Source organism: Rhinatrema bivittatum, chromosome 12, assembly GCF_901001135.1.
Source record: "Rhinatrema bivittatum chromosome 12, aRhiBiv1.1, whole genome shotgun sequence".
NCBI lineage: Eukaryota > Metazoa > Chordata > Amphibia > Gymnophiona > Rhinatrematidae > Rhinatrema > Rhinatrema bivittatum.
The window spans coordinates 25,863,370-25,879,375 of record NC_042626.1 but is presented as its reverse complement, the minus strand read 5'-3'; the positions used below and the strand labels follow the sequence as shown (position 1 = coordinate 25,879,375).

General features: G+C 41.3%; 1 protein-coding gene across 1 annotated transcript; it reads right to left on the bottom strand.

Moving 5' to 3' along the window:
- Nucleotides 1-3,776: 3,776 nt before the first annotated feature.
- On the bottom strand, nucleotides 3,777-15,764 carry LOC115074599 (NXPE family member 1-like). Its single transcript, XM_029574178.1, has 4 exons — nucleotides 15,028-15,764; nucleotides 11,820-11,881; nucleotides 9,965-10,183; nucleotides 3,777-4,577 (listed from the first exon to the last, which is right to left on the bottom strand). The coding sequence occupies exons 1-4, from the start codon at nucleotides 15,690-15,692 to the stop codon at nucleotides 4,033-4,035; spliced, it is 1,491 nt and encodes a 496-aa protein (XP_029430038.1). The 5' UTR covers nucleotides 15,693-15,764; the 3' UTR covers nucleotides 3,777-4,032.
- Between the last annotated feature and the right edge of the window lie 242 nt (nucleotides 15,765-16,006).

Sequence of the window (16,006 nt, the reverse complement as noted above, 5' to 3'; positions counted from 1 at the left end):
ATGAATGAAGGTGAATTTTAAAGGCCTGGCATGTGCCAAAACCGGGAAATATGCGAATATGTTGAACTGGCATACGCTGAGAGGATTTTCAAAGCCACTCGAGTACATGCATATCTCCCGCTGTGTGCCCAAATAAAAAATTCCCAAAAATGGGCAGGGCATGGGCATTCCTGGATTTTAACTTCAAATTAGCACAAATATTTATGCACACGGGGCGCGCTGGGGTCCCTGCTGTGTAAAACTTTACTTCTGCTATGGTATGGATGACATGTAAGTTATAAAATAAAGATAAATAGACGGATCGACAGGGTTTTAAACATCGGGGATAACAGGAGAGAAGGGAGTCTGTTAAACTAGGGGGATTTGGAAGTCCTATCCCTTACGTGGGTGAACTGAGAACGAATTAGGAAAACAGGTAACACACAAATGTACACCCGATTTTATAACATGCGCGCTGCACATGTTATAAAATCCTGGGTTGGCGAATGCAAGGGAGTGCACACTTGTGCACCTTGCACATGCCGAGCTCTAGGGAAGGTCCGATGGCTTTCCCCGTTACCTCCAAAGCCGCTCCGAAAGGTAGGGTAGGACTTTTCAGCTTGGAGAAGAGATGGCTGAGGGGCGATATGATAGAAGTGTTTAAAATCATGAGAGGTCTAGAATGGGCAAATGTGACTCGGTTATTTACTCTTTCAGAAAATAGAAAGAAGTTAGCCTGTGGCACATTTAAAACTAATCGGAGAAAGTTCTTTCTCACTCAACGCACAATTAAACTCTGGAATTTGTTGCCAGAGGATGTGGTTAGTGCAGTAAGTATAGCTGTGTTTCAAAAAAGATTGGATAAGTTCTTGGAGAAATCCATTACCTGCTATTAATTAAGTTGACTTAGAAAATAGCCACTGCTATTACTTGCAACAGTAACATGGAATAGACTTAGTTTTTGGGTACTTGCCAGGTTCTTATGGCCTGGATTAGCCACTGTTGGAAACAGGATGCTGGGCTTGATGTACCCTTGGTCTGACACAGTATGGCATGTTCTTAAACAGTTTTTGCCTGTAGTAATAAAGTTTGGCCACTGGATGGCATTTTTGATGAGAGAGTACGTATTGCCCGATATAATGTACATTGGGGAAATGTATGCATATGTTCTTAAAGGGTTCAGTTTAAGAACATAAGAAATTGCCATGCTGGGTCAGAGGCCAACAGAGGCCAAACCAGGCCACAAGAACCTGGCAATTACCCAAACACTAAGAAGATCCTATGCTACTGATGCAATTAATAGCAGTGGCTATTCCCTAAGTCAACTTGATTAATAGCAGTTAATGGACTTCTCCTCCAAGAACTTATCCAAACCTTTTTTGAACCCAGCTACACTAATTGCACTAACCACATCCTCTGGCAACCAATTCCAGAGCTTTATTGTGCGTTGAGTGAAAAAGAATTTTCTCCAATTAGTCTTAAATGTGCTACTTGCTAACTTCATGGAATGCCCCTAGTCCTTCTATTATTCGAAAGTGTAAATAATCGAGTCACATCTACTCATTCAAGACCTCTCATGATCTTAAAGACCTCTATCATATCCCCCCTCAGCTGTTTCTTCTCCAAGCTGAACAGCCCTAACCTCTTCAGCCTTTCTAGAGGTGTGAATCATGTGATCGATCGTCTTAACGATCGATTTTGGCTGGGGGGGAGGGAAATCTTTTCGTCGTGTTTTTTTTTTTTTTTTTAAAAATCGTTAAAAATTGTAAATCGGGGTAGGGCGGGAAAACCGGCACACCAGAAAAACCCTAAAACCCACCCCGAACCTTTAAAACAAATCCCCCACCCTCCCGAACCCCCCCAAAATGTTTTAAATTACCTGGGGTCCAGTGGGGGGGGGGGGTCCCCCGACGCGATCTCCCTCTCTCTCTGGCCACGGCTGCGTTGAGAAATGGCGCCGTGGCCCTTTGCCCTTATCATGTGACAGGGCAAAGGTAGCGCTGGCGCCATTTTGGTTCCTGGCTCCCGACGTCACGCGTGCAGGAGATCACCCCCGGACCCCCGCTGGACCCCCAGGGACTTTTGGCCAGCTTGGGGGGGCCTCCTGACCCCCACAAGACTTGCCAAAAGTCCAGCGGGGGTCCGGGAGCGACCTCCTGCACGCGGGCCGTATAGCCAATCTTCAAAATGGCGCCGGTGCTACCTTTGCCCTCATGTCATACGGGCGACCGTCGCCCGTATGACATAGTGAGGGCAAAGGTAGCGCCGGCGCCAGAAGAAAGATCTCAGAGTGTTAGTGTCTGTGAATCTCAAGGTAGAGAAACAGCATGATAAGGTATTGGCCAAAGTCAGAGGGATGGTAAGCTATATAGGAAGGGGCATAACCAGCAGAAATAAAAAGTTAATAATGCCTATATCTGGGAACAGAAGAGGACTGGAAGGCTCATTTGCATACATTACCCAGCAGCCCCTGGGAAAGGTCTCCAGAGATCACCACAAGCGTTTTAGACTTGAAGCTCCACAGCCTCAGCTTCCAAAGTCCTTGCATGTCATGCAGCAGAAGAGGATCGGAAGCGCGCACCGTACCTTAAAGCCCCTTACTATAAATTTATTACAAATTTTATACAGAAGGAATTTAATTCAAAACAAAAGTCAATAAGACATTGACAAACAAATATAAAATAGTAGACTAAAAAGTACTTTAAATTAGCTTTACATTCCTACTCCCATAGAAATTTTAACTCAATCACAAATCAACAAAATTAAGATGGAGACAGCAGTCCAGCAGCGAGAGGGAGGCTTTCCAGTCTTTTGCACTGAGTGTCACATGTATGATTATTAGAGATGTGAATCGTGTCCTTGATCGTCTTAACGATCGATTTCGGCTAGGAGGGGGAGGGAATCGTATTGTTGCCGTTTGGGTGTGTAAACTATCGTGAAAATCGTTAAAATCGTGAGCCGGCACACTAAAACCCCCTAAAACCCACCCCCGACCCTTTAAATTAAATCCCCCACCCTCCCGAACCCCCCCCAAATGCTTTAAATTACCTGGGGATCCAGCGGTGGTCCAGAACGGCGGCAGTCCGGAACGACCCCCTCAATTGAATCCTGTTGTCTTCAGCCGGCGCCATTTTGCAAAATGGCCGCCGCAAAATGGCGGCGGCCATAGACGAAAACGATTCGACGCAGAAGGTCGTTCCGGACCCCCGCTGGACTTTTGGCAAGTCTTGTGGGGGTCAGGAGGCCCCCCCAAGCTGGCCAAAAGTTCCTGGGAGTCCAGCGGGGTTCCGGGAGCGATTTCTTGCCGCGAATCGTTTTCCGTACGGAAAATGGCGCCGGCAGGAGATCGACTGCAGGAGGTCGTTCAGCGGCGGTCCGGAACACCCTGATACCGGGAGTGTTGTGATCTTCCTGCACTCAGTGCCATATCCCTGATACAGGGAGTGTTGTGATCTTCCTGCACTCTATGGTACCTCTCCTCTCTTATCTGCCCTATACCTTCCTTGTGACTTCTGTTCATCGGGCAAACTGCTCTTTTCTGTGCTCATCTGCTCCATGGCTAGTTCAAGATTCAATACTTTTTCTCTTGAGGCACTGAGTGCCTGTAACGGCCTCCCTATGTTCAAGCATATTGCTCCCTTTCTGGCCATATTCAAGTCCCATTGTTAAGACTTCTCTCTCTAAGATTCCTTTTAAATCCCAAAGCCCTTTCTGCTCCCGCTCTTGACCTACTCATGTTAAGTGTGTTTTACTACACTTGTCAAGTGATTTCTAGAGCATTATGTCTTATCTGTGTGTCTCAACTAGATTTTAAGCTCCATGGAGTAGGTACTGTCTTTTGTTTATCTATACATATGCCTACTAGTGCTATTGAAATTGGCCACTGTTGGAAACAGGATGCTGGGCTTGATGGACCCATGGTCTGACCCAGTATGGCATGTTCTTAGTAGAAGTTGTAATGATATTGTATTTTGAAAATACACATGTTAGGTTAATGTGCTATATTATTGCGACAACATAATACCATATTACTATTACTAGTATGCACGTTTGTTAACAGGCATATGTGAAAGCCAGACTTATTATGCTCTGAAGAACATGCAACTGCGGATGGACATTCTCAGTAGCAAAACCATTGCTCATGTCCCACACATCTATAAAACCAACATTAAGCCCACAAAACACTTCTTTCATTACAAGGTACTGAGTGTAACCATGAAATTCTCCTAGTCTTTCCACACTTGTGTTTATGTCTCTTGTATTTTCTGTTTTAATGATTACTTTTGTGTGTGGGCTCCTACGGAAGAGGCGTTCTATAGCTCGACGAATATTGACTGCTCTTCTGATGTAAAGGTGAAGGGAAAACTGTCTAAAGTGCTGGCCCATGGTGATGGCGATAATGGTGTCTTTGCCTCCAGCATGCTGATCGATTTGCCGACTTGTATATGCATCTTCCATGAAATAATAGAACTCAAAACTCTCCAGTGGAAATCCGTGCCTCTTATAGTGTACATAAATGTTCTTCTCCATGTTGAGAGCCAGCAGAGTCTTCTCCCAAAAAGCAAATCCTGTGTAAGGATGATTAAAATATTGCATATCTAAGGGAAAAGAAAGATTGTCATTGGCATTGCAAAGCAAACTGCTCTAATCTTTATGCTTTTGAAAAACTCTTCTGCTGTAGGCTAGAAACTAAAATGTGTGCAATATAACAATTACAACATGGGTGTAGCTTGCTTATTGCGGTGGTTAATACCCCTAACTAATTAAGCTATTTCACTTAGATGCAGTTCCAACACTGCTCTCTACATTAATGGCGGGGGTGGACGGGAAATAGAATAAAAAAGGTTACTAAGAGCCAAGAGTAACAGATAAGTATATGAGAGAGAAAAAGTGCAAAAGCTTGCTGGGCAGACTGGATGGGCCGTTTGGTCTTCTTATGCCATCATTTCTATGTTTCTATATATATTGGTTACCTACACAGTGCCTTATAATTCTTCACACTCGTACTTTTTTCACATTCTGCTGTCTAACAAATACAAATCAAAATTCATTAAAGAAGGAGTTTGTATCACTGATCTACACAACACATGTTACACTTTCATCATAAAAGAACATTTATATTCCAAAAGTAAATAAGAATAACATCCCTGCTTTTAAAAGTCTTGATTGCATAAATGTTCACACTTGATACTTGTTGGAAGCCCTTTTTACAGCAATAACAGATTGGATAAATGTCTACCAACTTTGCACAGTAGGATGGTGCAGTTTATACTCATTTATTTTTGCAGAAGAACTCAAGCTCTTTCAGGCTGACTGAGCATCATGTTTGGCCTGTAGCCTGTCATAGATTTGATATTGGATTCAGGTCCGGGATTTGACTGGGTCACTCAAGGACATTCATTTTCTTCCTGCTGAACCTTTGTGCTTGGGATCATTGTTCTGCTGAAAGGAAAATCTTCTCCCCAGTCCCCAGTCCTAGGTCTATGGCAGACTGGAAGAGGTTTTCCTCGAGGATCCAGCTTTCCCTGAACTTTGCAACCTCCATCTTTCCCTCAATCTTTCCTAGCCTCCCTGCCCTACGACATAATGCTGCCACCACCTTGCATTACTGTTGGGACGGTAGAAGAGAGAAGAGATGACTGAGGGGGGATATGATAGAGGTGTTTAAAATCATGAGAGGTCTAGAACGGGTAGATGTGAATCGGTTATTTACTCTTTCGGATAATAGAAAGACTAGGGGGCACTCCATGAAGTTAGCATGGGGCACATTTAAAACTAATCGGAGAAAGTTCTTTTTTACTCAACGCACAATTAAACTCTGGAATTTGTTGCCAGAGAATGTGGTTCGTGCAGTTAGTATAGCTGTGTTTAAAAAAGGATTGGATAAGTTCTTCGAGGAGAAGTCCATTACCTGCTATTAAGTTCACTTAGAGAATAGCCACTGCCATTAGCAATGGTTACATGGAATAGACTTAGTTTTTGGGTACTTGCCAGGTTCTTATGGCCTGGATTGGCCACTGTTGGAAACAGGATGCTGGGCTTGATGGACCCTTGGTCTGACCCAGTATGGCATTTTCTTATGTTCTTATGTTCTTACGGTGTTAACAGGGTGATGTGCTGGGTTTGTTTTACTGCACACATTATCACTTAGCACTGAGATCGAGAAGTTCCACTGTGGTCTCATCAGTCCACAGAAACCCTCTCCGATATGTGCAATGCCTAACAAGTGTTTCTTTGCAAATGTTATGAGGCACAGCATATGGCTTTTCTCCAGCAATGGCTTCCTTCTTGCCACTGTCTCATAGAAGGCAAATTTTTGGCATAATCTTGAAATTGTTGAACAGTTAACATTTTCCCCCATCTCAGCCAAAGTAATCTTAGGCCTCGCAGTGACCTTCTGCAAGTTTCCTTATCCCATGGCTACTGACTTTGGAGGGTCAGCCTGACTGTGGCAGTGTCTTGGTGGTACCAAACTGTTTCCACTTTAGGTATGATGGACCTGACAGTGCTCCAAGGGATATTCAAACATACTGAAATTTTCTTCTCGCCTTTTCCCTTTAATATCTTTGTATAACGTTATCCTGGAGTTTGATCAGCAGCTTCTTATTTGGCATGTTTTGACTTTTGCTTCAAATTCATGTCCTATAACAAAAAGATCTCAGTTCTTCATCCAGGCATATTTTAATAAGCTCAGGTACTGTGCTTAGTTACAAGCGGACTTTGTTTACCCTATTAAGGGCCTTATTTATACAGAAAACAACTAGCATACTACAAAAAACCAATTTTAGACACCAAAAAGAAATACTACAGCTCAAAAATAGAAAAAATTGGCAAATAACGCCAGAACCCTATTTAACATAGTAAAAAACCTAACAAGCAACAATTCAAACAATCTCTTAACCCTACAAGAGAACCAATGCAATGATGTAGCCCAATTCTTTAAAGACAAAATTGAGAACCTAAGAAAGAAAATCCCTAACACTACAAAACAAGAGATTAAGATGCCCACTAGAGACATCAGTATCTGGTCAGAATTTGAGGAGGTATCTCATTTTGAAGTCGAAAAAATTATTAATCAACTGAACCCTACTACCCACGTAATTGACACCATACTCATTACAGAATTTAAAAAACTAGCCAACACAATAACCCCAACATTAACTAAAATCATCAACCTCTCACTAGATGAAGGAATAATGCCAGATACCTTGAAAGGAGCTATAATCAAACCAATTATTAAGAAAAAGAACCTCGACCCCCTTAATCTGAGCAACTATAGATCAGTCTCCAACTTACCCCTAATAGCCAAGCTAATCAAAAAAACAGTCAAAAACAACTGTCAAATCACCTTGAAAGTAACAACATATTATACCCAGCACAACATGGATTCAGCAAACACTACAGTACAGAAACTTTGCTATTAGCTCTATCAGATAATATCTTAACAGGCTTCAACACAGGAACACACTACATTATGGTCCTATTTGATCTCTCCGCAGCATTTGACACTGTAAATCACAGCATACTAATCGATAGACTGAAAGAAATATGACTCACTAATAAAATAATAAAATGTTTTGAGTCATACTTAAACAGATGTTTCCAAGTACAAATCAAAAATACACTTTCAGACAAAGTCACACTGCTAACCAGTGTCCCACAGGGATCAGCCCTGTCTGCAACACTCTTTAACATTTATCTCCTCCCAGTATGTCACCTACTAGCTGGACCTGGAATCATACACTACATATACGCAGATGATATATAACTACTGTTATCCATTGTAAACACCATTAAAGAAACAATGAAACTATCTAATATGTATCTTGAAATAATCAAACAGCTCCTAAACCAGATGGAACTGGTAATAAACATAGATAAAACTGAATTCTTACACCTTGAATGTAAAAACATACACCATATACAACCAACATTCACAATCAAAAATATTCAAGCTGTTGAGTTAGCATTAAAAGTACAGAATCTAGGAGTAATAATTGACCCTGAGCTAAACATGAAACAACACATCTCACAGAAAATAAAAGAAAGATATGCGAAACTAATGATCCTGAGAAGACTAAAACCTCTACTAACGCTAAACAATTTTCGCACAGTTTTACAGGCAATGATATTCGCCAGCACAGATTATTGTAACTCCCTGCTATTAGGACTATCTCAATCCACGATTCGGCCACTGCAAATATTGCAAAATTCCGCTGCTAGAATTTTGACTGGCAAAAAAAAAGAGTGACCACATTACAGGAACACTTGCTGAACTTCACTGGCTTCCAATTGAACAAAGAATACAATATAAGGCACTATGATCCATAAACTAATCCACGATGAAAAAGCAGACTGGCTTAACACTGCACTGCGCATACATGTCCCTCAAAGAAACTTGAGATCTGCAAATAAGGCTCTACTATCTGTCCCCTCTGTCAAATCATCACATCTCATGCAAGTAAGGGAAAGAGCACTGTCACTGGCTGGTCCTGTATTATGGAACACCATGCCACTCAAAATAAGGCTGCAGAGAAATTTGAAAATATTCAAAACTAATCTGAAAACCTGGCTCTTTAAACAAGCCTTTTATAAAGATAAATAGAAGGAGAAAAACAGTTGATTGATAAGGACGCCCCAAGCTAGATGTTATTTTTAACCTACACATGCATATTAATATTATATTCAAACCACCTAATATGTTCCTAACAAACAGGCTCAACTTACACACTTAGTACGGTAACAAATTAATATAATAAACTATGTTGGCACATGATTAATTTGTAATCTATACCCCCCATATTTTTTCATTATCATGCCTTTATGTAAACCATTGTGATGGTTATCTAACTTAACGACAGTATAGAAGAGTGTTTAAATAAATAAATAAATAAATAAATAAAGTAAATATTAAGGCAATTTTTTGAACTGGAGCTAATTTGAGTTTGCTGTGACAAGGGGTGTGAATACTTATGCAATTGTTTTGCATTCGTAATTACTTTTGTAATATTTCTATGATATAGAGTATGTTGTGTAGATCAGTGAAACAAACTCCTACTTCAGTTCATTTTGATTTGTATTTTTAGACAGCACAATGTGAAAAATGTACAAGAGTGATTAGGTGGTGTTTCAAAACAGCTTGTATAAAATTATAATGGCATCCCTTGAATTTTAACCAGTGCATAGGGTTTCTTCATTTTGCTCTGAGTACTATTTATAACCTCTTTTTAAAAATGTATTGGTGCATATTATAAAGGGTACAAAAAGCACCAAATGCTGTCTTTATGGAGCTGATATCATTGGCTAATATCTGCTTCATGAAGTGCCCATTCTGAGTTTCATGGTTAATATAGTCACTTTTCTTAGATGTTTAGATGTGAAAAAACAATTCAGCAGTAAACTGAGCAGATCTGAGATAGGAATCATGCCCAGAAAATGTCATATTTGTTCAAAGGCCAAGTTAAATAGTCCAAAGGTAGGTGTAGAATTAATGACTAGACCCAGATCAACGGCTCCAAAAAATTATCTTTAAAAATGTTCTTTTGTTGAAATACTATTTGTTATAGGAAACATCGGGTAGAATGCGCAAGTGCTAGATGCACGCCCATCTCCCAATTTCACTGCGTGTCCAGCTTTTAAAATTCACTTTTAACTGTAGAGTTCTTGGACCTATTTCATCCTAAACACATCTGAGTCTAGGTTGCTAAATTTGCCATCAAAACTGACACCTTGGTTGTCCATCTCTTAGAGACCATCAGGCAACCTTGGACATGAATCTATTTCCTTACAGATACTTCCACCAAGAGTGGGGTGGAGGCTCTTAGGCAGTGCGGTGCTTTGGTTACGCCTCTAGTGTTCACTCTGATGCTACTGTGTGACACTAGGATGGGCCATGTGCTAGGAGCTCTGCCACAGGCACCAAAGGAGAATGTAGATCCAGAGCAAATGCCCGCCCCCTCAATAAAAGAAAACGGGAAAAACGTACTCTTTGAAACCTCTGTGAAGTACATTATGAACTGTCGCAGTGTTGAGTCTCCAATGAGGTACAGCTTTTTCCCCTGTAAGCAGCTATTAATCTCATTGCTGGTTTTGTACGGTAACATGTTGCAGAAAACAGGATGCCACTCATTTTTCAGGAAGTAGCCACTGGGGAATGGGGAGTTCATTCCTGTCTTGCATTTCTCTTTTTTGATGTCTTCACTCTCTGGAAAATTAGGAAAATAACCCCACCAGTTATATTTGTAAAAATAAAAATGTACCAACCAGATCTTACAGTGTTTGTTTCTTATCCTGACCAAGTAGGTGGTGTGAGAAATATCCTTCTGCCACAAGACAACATTTGGAAGCTGCTTGAAAAAAAACCTGGTGGTTGTGGGGTGGGAGAGGGAGGGGTGTGTGCTTGAAAGAAAACCTGGTGGTGGGGAGGGAGGGGTGTGTGCTTGAAAGAAAACCTGGGGGTGGGAGAGGGGGGAGGGGTGTGTGGTCTTGATCTTTCACACCATGCGTTATGGTGCTTATTGCATGCATCACGTATACTGAAACCTGATAGGTGAATTTTATAAGTCCTACATGCAGTGAAGCCAGGAGTTACATGCACAAGTAAGGCTGGCATCTGCTGAGTGGATTTAAAAAAGCACGTGACTATGCACATGTCTACTGGTATACACACAAGAAAATTTTTACAAAAAAGGGACAGGGCATAGGCAGAGTTTGGGTGAGGCTTGGGAATTCCGGGTCTGTAACCTGAAGTATGTGTGTAAGTATTTACGTGTACAAGCAGGCACCGGGATCCCTACCATGTAACTTTACTTCTTTGGTTGGTGCGTAAGTTTAAAAAAAAATCTGGGCTAGTTAGTGGGGTTTGAAGGGTTGGGGCTAATAGAGTAAAAGGGACAATAGTTAATTAGGGGGGGTTAGGAAATCAGGAGCCTTTACCTGAGTGAACTCAGAATGGACTGGGGAAACTGGTAATTGCGTTGGCATGCATATCTAATAAAATCTCCCTACTTACATGGCAGAACCACCATTTTTGGGCACAAGTGGGCATCCATACAAAATTGTACGCACATGTACACGCATATAGCTGATTTTATATCATTCACACATATACAGTGTATGTTATAAAATAGTTGCATCCATTCACACAAGCTGCCAAACACACGTACATGTACACCCACGTGGCTGTTTAAAAGTTATCGTCTATGCGTGTATTTTCGGAGCAAAATTACGTAGTATTTTATAAACTGTGCAGCTCCTGTCACACAGCTTAGAAAATGATGTCATAAATCTCTGCTTGTCAACATAGGAATGCAACTGCTGTGCTGTAGATAGGTTTGAAAGTTACGCTCTCTGTATTCCACCCAAGGACTACTTTTGGGGGTTCAGGGGTTGGAGATAGGGATTTGGCCACTTTTTTTTTTTAAAGAAGGGAATTGAGGAGAGAACGATTGGCACCTGCTCTGCATGTTAGGTTACTATTATTTTATTTTTTTTATCTGGCTAACTTTAGGACTGCTATCTTTCCAATCAGAATTATCCAGATAACTAGCTATGTAAATTTATGCCATATCTCTACTCACCCTTTTTTTTTTTTTTTTTATCCAGCCAAGATTTAGCCAGAAAATGCATTACCCATTACTGGGTTGTTTGCCAGATATGGCTGTGTATTGTTTCTACACTGTATGTTTTCTCCATTGTGAACTCCTTTTAATAAAAAGGAATTTTTAAGAAAACTTAGCTGTTCAGCAGAGAAGGATATTTAAAAAGCAGGGTTTATCCTGAACCAACCTTAGAGCACCAGGCACCAAAAGGTACAGAGAAAGCGAAGGAAAAACACTCACTGTTACAACTGCCAACATCAATGTACTCAAATGATTTGGAGATTTCCACAGCAATGTTAGACCTTTGGATCATTAAAACAAAAAAAAAAAAAAACAAAACTGTAAATCTGAGAAGCAGCACAAATAAACAAAACAAAAAACACAAAGCAAAATAAAATAACCAAACCAATACATGCATTAAGTACTGGTGCCCTGGTTACTCTCTATATCATTCTATGGAGATAAAGATTAAGTAAAAGCTGTAAGGCTATACCTTTTTATTGGTATCAGATTTTGGGACTTAGAATAGATTGACCAAAAAATTATTATAATATCAGAAAATATAACTGAACCCTAAAAAGCATTCCAATGATAGTGTGAAGGGGTAGGGTTTGATGGGTGATCAGAAGGACACAGACAGTAGAATCCGATGGCTTATGCTCTCATTGAAATTCTTTTTATGATTCCCTTATATTTTCTGCAAAATGTCATCTTTTCTTTTCTGCTCTGACCTGAGGACGGGAATAATAGCTTCCAAAAAGCTAGACAAGAAATGTAGTAGTCTGGGCAGACTAGATGGGCCTTTTTAGTCTTTATCGTCCATCATTTATTTACTATAATAAAAACATTATCACCTTATATGCATATATTTTATTTGTTAACCTTTATTTTCATGCATTCAAGTGGGCTATTAACATGGCAGCCACACTACTAAGCCTTGCTACACATCAAACAAAAATATTTATTTATTTAAACTTGATATCCTGTAATTCCTTTGCACATCATAGTGGATTACGGTACTATCATACTAAATACATAACACAAGCCTGCAGTCTCCAGCTTACCCAGACCCTTCACCCAAGCGTTTTAGGCCTGAAACAGGTTTTCTGCAGATTTACACCTCATCATGAGCAGGAGTAAGTGACATGTGCTGTGGATGTTAGATTTAAAATCCGCATTTATGCGTGCAAATGTTGGCCCTGACCCAGAACTCCCCTGAGATGCCCTAATTCCGCCCCTTTTTTTCAGGCACACATATTCAAGCAATTGGTCCATTTTAAAATATGAGTTGCTTATGCTTGGCTCAGAGCAGCTCTTTTAACATTTTTGCAAATTTGAGGTTTGTTTTAGCTTAATTTTTGATAGAAATGTGAAATGAAGTATATCTTTTATGATTGCCTTTATTAGTGCCAAGGCAGACTTAGTACCTGCTCTTCTCCAATCTTAATGTTATCCAATATTTCCTAAAGAGTTCTTTACAGCGATTCCTATATTATTGCTTGGATTTTTTTGTATTGTGTTTTGTTAACACCCTCCCTTTGTGCACTGATGCATTGAGTGTTATATATTTTCTTTCTTCATTTCTATCAATGTTTATGTTTGTAAGAAATTTGATTGGTTTTACAAATGCATGGTGTACAAGATTTGTTTTCTTAGTTTTATATTTCATAAATTAAATAAAGAAAAAAACCTGCATACTTTTCGTGCAGTACAAAGAGGCATGAGGGGTGTGGAATTGAAGCAGAGATATTATTTCTGTACTTGCTTTTGATTTTCGAAAGTATGCATGTGAAATACACATATGGGCAGATTTTATAAAACTATGTGCGCACATACTTTCGTTCGCGTACCTGGCGCAAACAAAAGTACGCCGGATTTCAATAGATACGCACGTAGCCACGCGTATCTGTTAAAATACGGGTTCGGCGAGCGCAAGGCTGCCCAAAATCAGAAGCCTGCACATGCCGAGCTGCGCAGCCTGGGGTAGATTTTATAAAAGTACGCCCGCGTGTACTTTTGTTCATGCACCAGGCGCAAACAAAAGAAAGCCGGATTTTATAAGATTCGCGTGTAGCAGCATGTATCCTTTAAAATCCAGAGTCAGCGCGCACAAGGCTGCCCAAAATCGGCAGCCTGCACGTGCCGAACCGTGCAGCCTGCCTCGGAGGGAACTTTCCTTTCACCCCCCCACACCTTTCCTTCCCTTCCCCTACCTAACCCACCCCTCCCAGCCCTATCTAAACCCCCTTACCTTTGCTTTAAAAGTTACGCCTGCCAGAGGCAGGTGTAAGTCGCACGCGCCGGCCGGATGCACGCGATTCCCCGTCGCGGGAGCTCTTTCGGAGTCCTCGGCCATGCCCCAGAAACGCCCCCGGGCCGGAATCTCGCCCATGGCCCCGCCCCAAATGATGCACCGCCGTGACACGCCCCAGACATGCCCCCCAGAAAAGCCCCGGAACTTACACGCGCCGCCGCGCCTATTCAACATAGGCTCAGCGCATGCAGGGGGAACTTGGGGCAGGTTTTTGGGGGGTACGCGTGTACCCCTTTGAAAATCTGCCCCCTGCCTCTGTTCCACCCCTCCGCACCTTCCCCTACCTAACCCCCCCCCCCGGCCCAAGGCAGGCCTAACTTGTGCAACAAAGGTAGGGGGGAACAAAGGTAGGCGGGAACGCCCCCGATGACGAGCCGGCCACGACACGCCACTGATGATGCGCCGGCCACGACACGCCCCCCCCAACACGCCCCCCCCCCCCCCCCAGGAAAGCCTCAGGCCTTATGTGTGTCCCGGGGCTTTGCGCATGCTGGCAGCCTATGCAAGATAGGCTTGGCGCGCGCAGGGGGGGGATTTGGGGTAGGTTTTCAGAGGTTACACGCGTAACCCTTTGAAAACCTACCCCACAATGTTATACCTACTTTTGAGAAGATAATTCTTTGCGTTCTCATGTTGGCACTGGCTCCACACATTGTTGCAAATGTTCAAAGTGAATTTATGTGCATAAATCTGCTTTGAAAATTAAAGCTAAAGTCTACAAGTCAAAAGTGCTTCAAAACTTTAGCCTACATGGTCTGTTTGAAAATTATCCTCTCTGATGCTAAATATTTTGAGAGCTCAATGATCGGAAGTATGTAATTTAAAGTTTCTTTTTTTAAGATAGAAATTTTAGAAATGAAAATTATCATAAAAATAAAAAAGTACCTGAAAGGCAGGGCAACTTCTAAAAGCTATAGATGCAGTCCTGACACTGCTCATGGATCTATGTAACCTTGGATATATGATTTTATTACCCCATGGCTCTATGTGCTTATTTAACGAACAGGATGAAAATACTCCTTTTATATCCTCCACTTTCCCTTGTGCAATCTCAGAGTATATTGTTCTGAAGTTATATGATTACAAAGCATTCTGGAGCCTTATCTGGAGAACCTTAGACTTTCAAATGCTTACCTAACAAAGAGCTGCTTTTCCAAGGTAGTAAGATATGTGGGATTGTGGTTCACACCTCTCATGTAGGTTAAAGATTCACAAGGTAGATTTAGAGGTTTCAAGCAGTGTATGGATTCTTCATCCCTCTCATCCAAATATTTGCACAGCTCGTCACGTTCATCTAACCGAAAACCACATTTAGTGATGGCTTCCTGGGATCCATTCGTAAACTTGCCCTGGAAACTTATAACCCCATCACTTGAATGCCTTGATCGCCATAGGGCTGAAATTCCTTCACTGGGATGGTATATCATTAAAGAAAATTTAACTCTGCCCTGCCAAAATAAAGTAAAATGCACAAGAAAGGTTCCATTGTTCAGGTCTTCAATCCTTCCAGAAGCTGCTGCCTGAAGATCTGGTGAATAGATTCTTGGCCTTAAGAAGTCTCCTCCATATTTCTTTCTGTTACCCAAGTAATCATACATATCGATTTGGACAGATAAGAGATCCCTGATGCAGTACTTGTCTTTGGGGTTCAATATGGTGGCTCTGCTGTTTTTGGCACTCGTCGTGTTGTCCATGTGGGTGAAAGTGACTTTGGGGACCATCTTGTCTATTCTGTTAAAGATTTCATTCACTTCCTGTTGAAGGACACTTGGCATGGAATTAACCCGAGTCCTGAGCATCTCTTGATACTTTAATTGCTGTGTACAGTTTTCATCTTGGTGCCTAAGTTTGGAATGCTCAAGTATGAAAAAAGAAATGTATTAATAAGAGGATTATAATTTTAGAATGTAAATCTTATGAGGGCACGAATCAAAGACCTGTGGTAGTTGTGTTGGTCAACAACACCGAATTTCACCCACATTGTTTAGATGTTTCCGAGGGTGGGACTAAGTTGGGGGAGGGGAGAGGAGAAAAACAACATGTGTATTGGCATTTCCAAAATTATGCACATTGCTTTAGTGAGAAAATGTGCTTGCGGAATTATCAGAATATC

Coding starts and splice junctions, on each gene's coding strand:
- LOC115074599 (XM_029574178.1), bottom strand. CDS start 15,692: ATGCTCAGGACTCGGGTTAATTCCATGCCAAGTGTCCTTCAACAGGAA. Junction 11,882..15,027: donor GAAAAGCAGCTCTTTGTTAG/GTAAGCATTTGA, acceptor AATGATCCAAAG/GTCTAACATTGCTGTGGAAA. Junction 10,184..11,819: donor TGATGTTGGCAGTTGTAACA/GTGAGTGTTTTT, acceptor CTAATTTTCCAG/AGAGTGAAGACATCAAAAAA.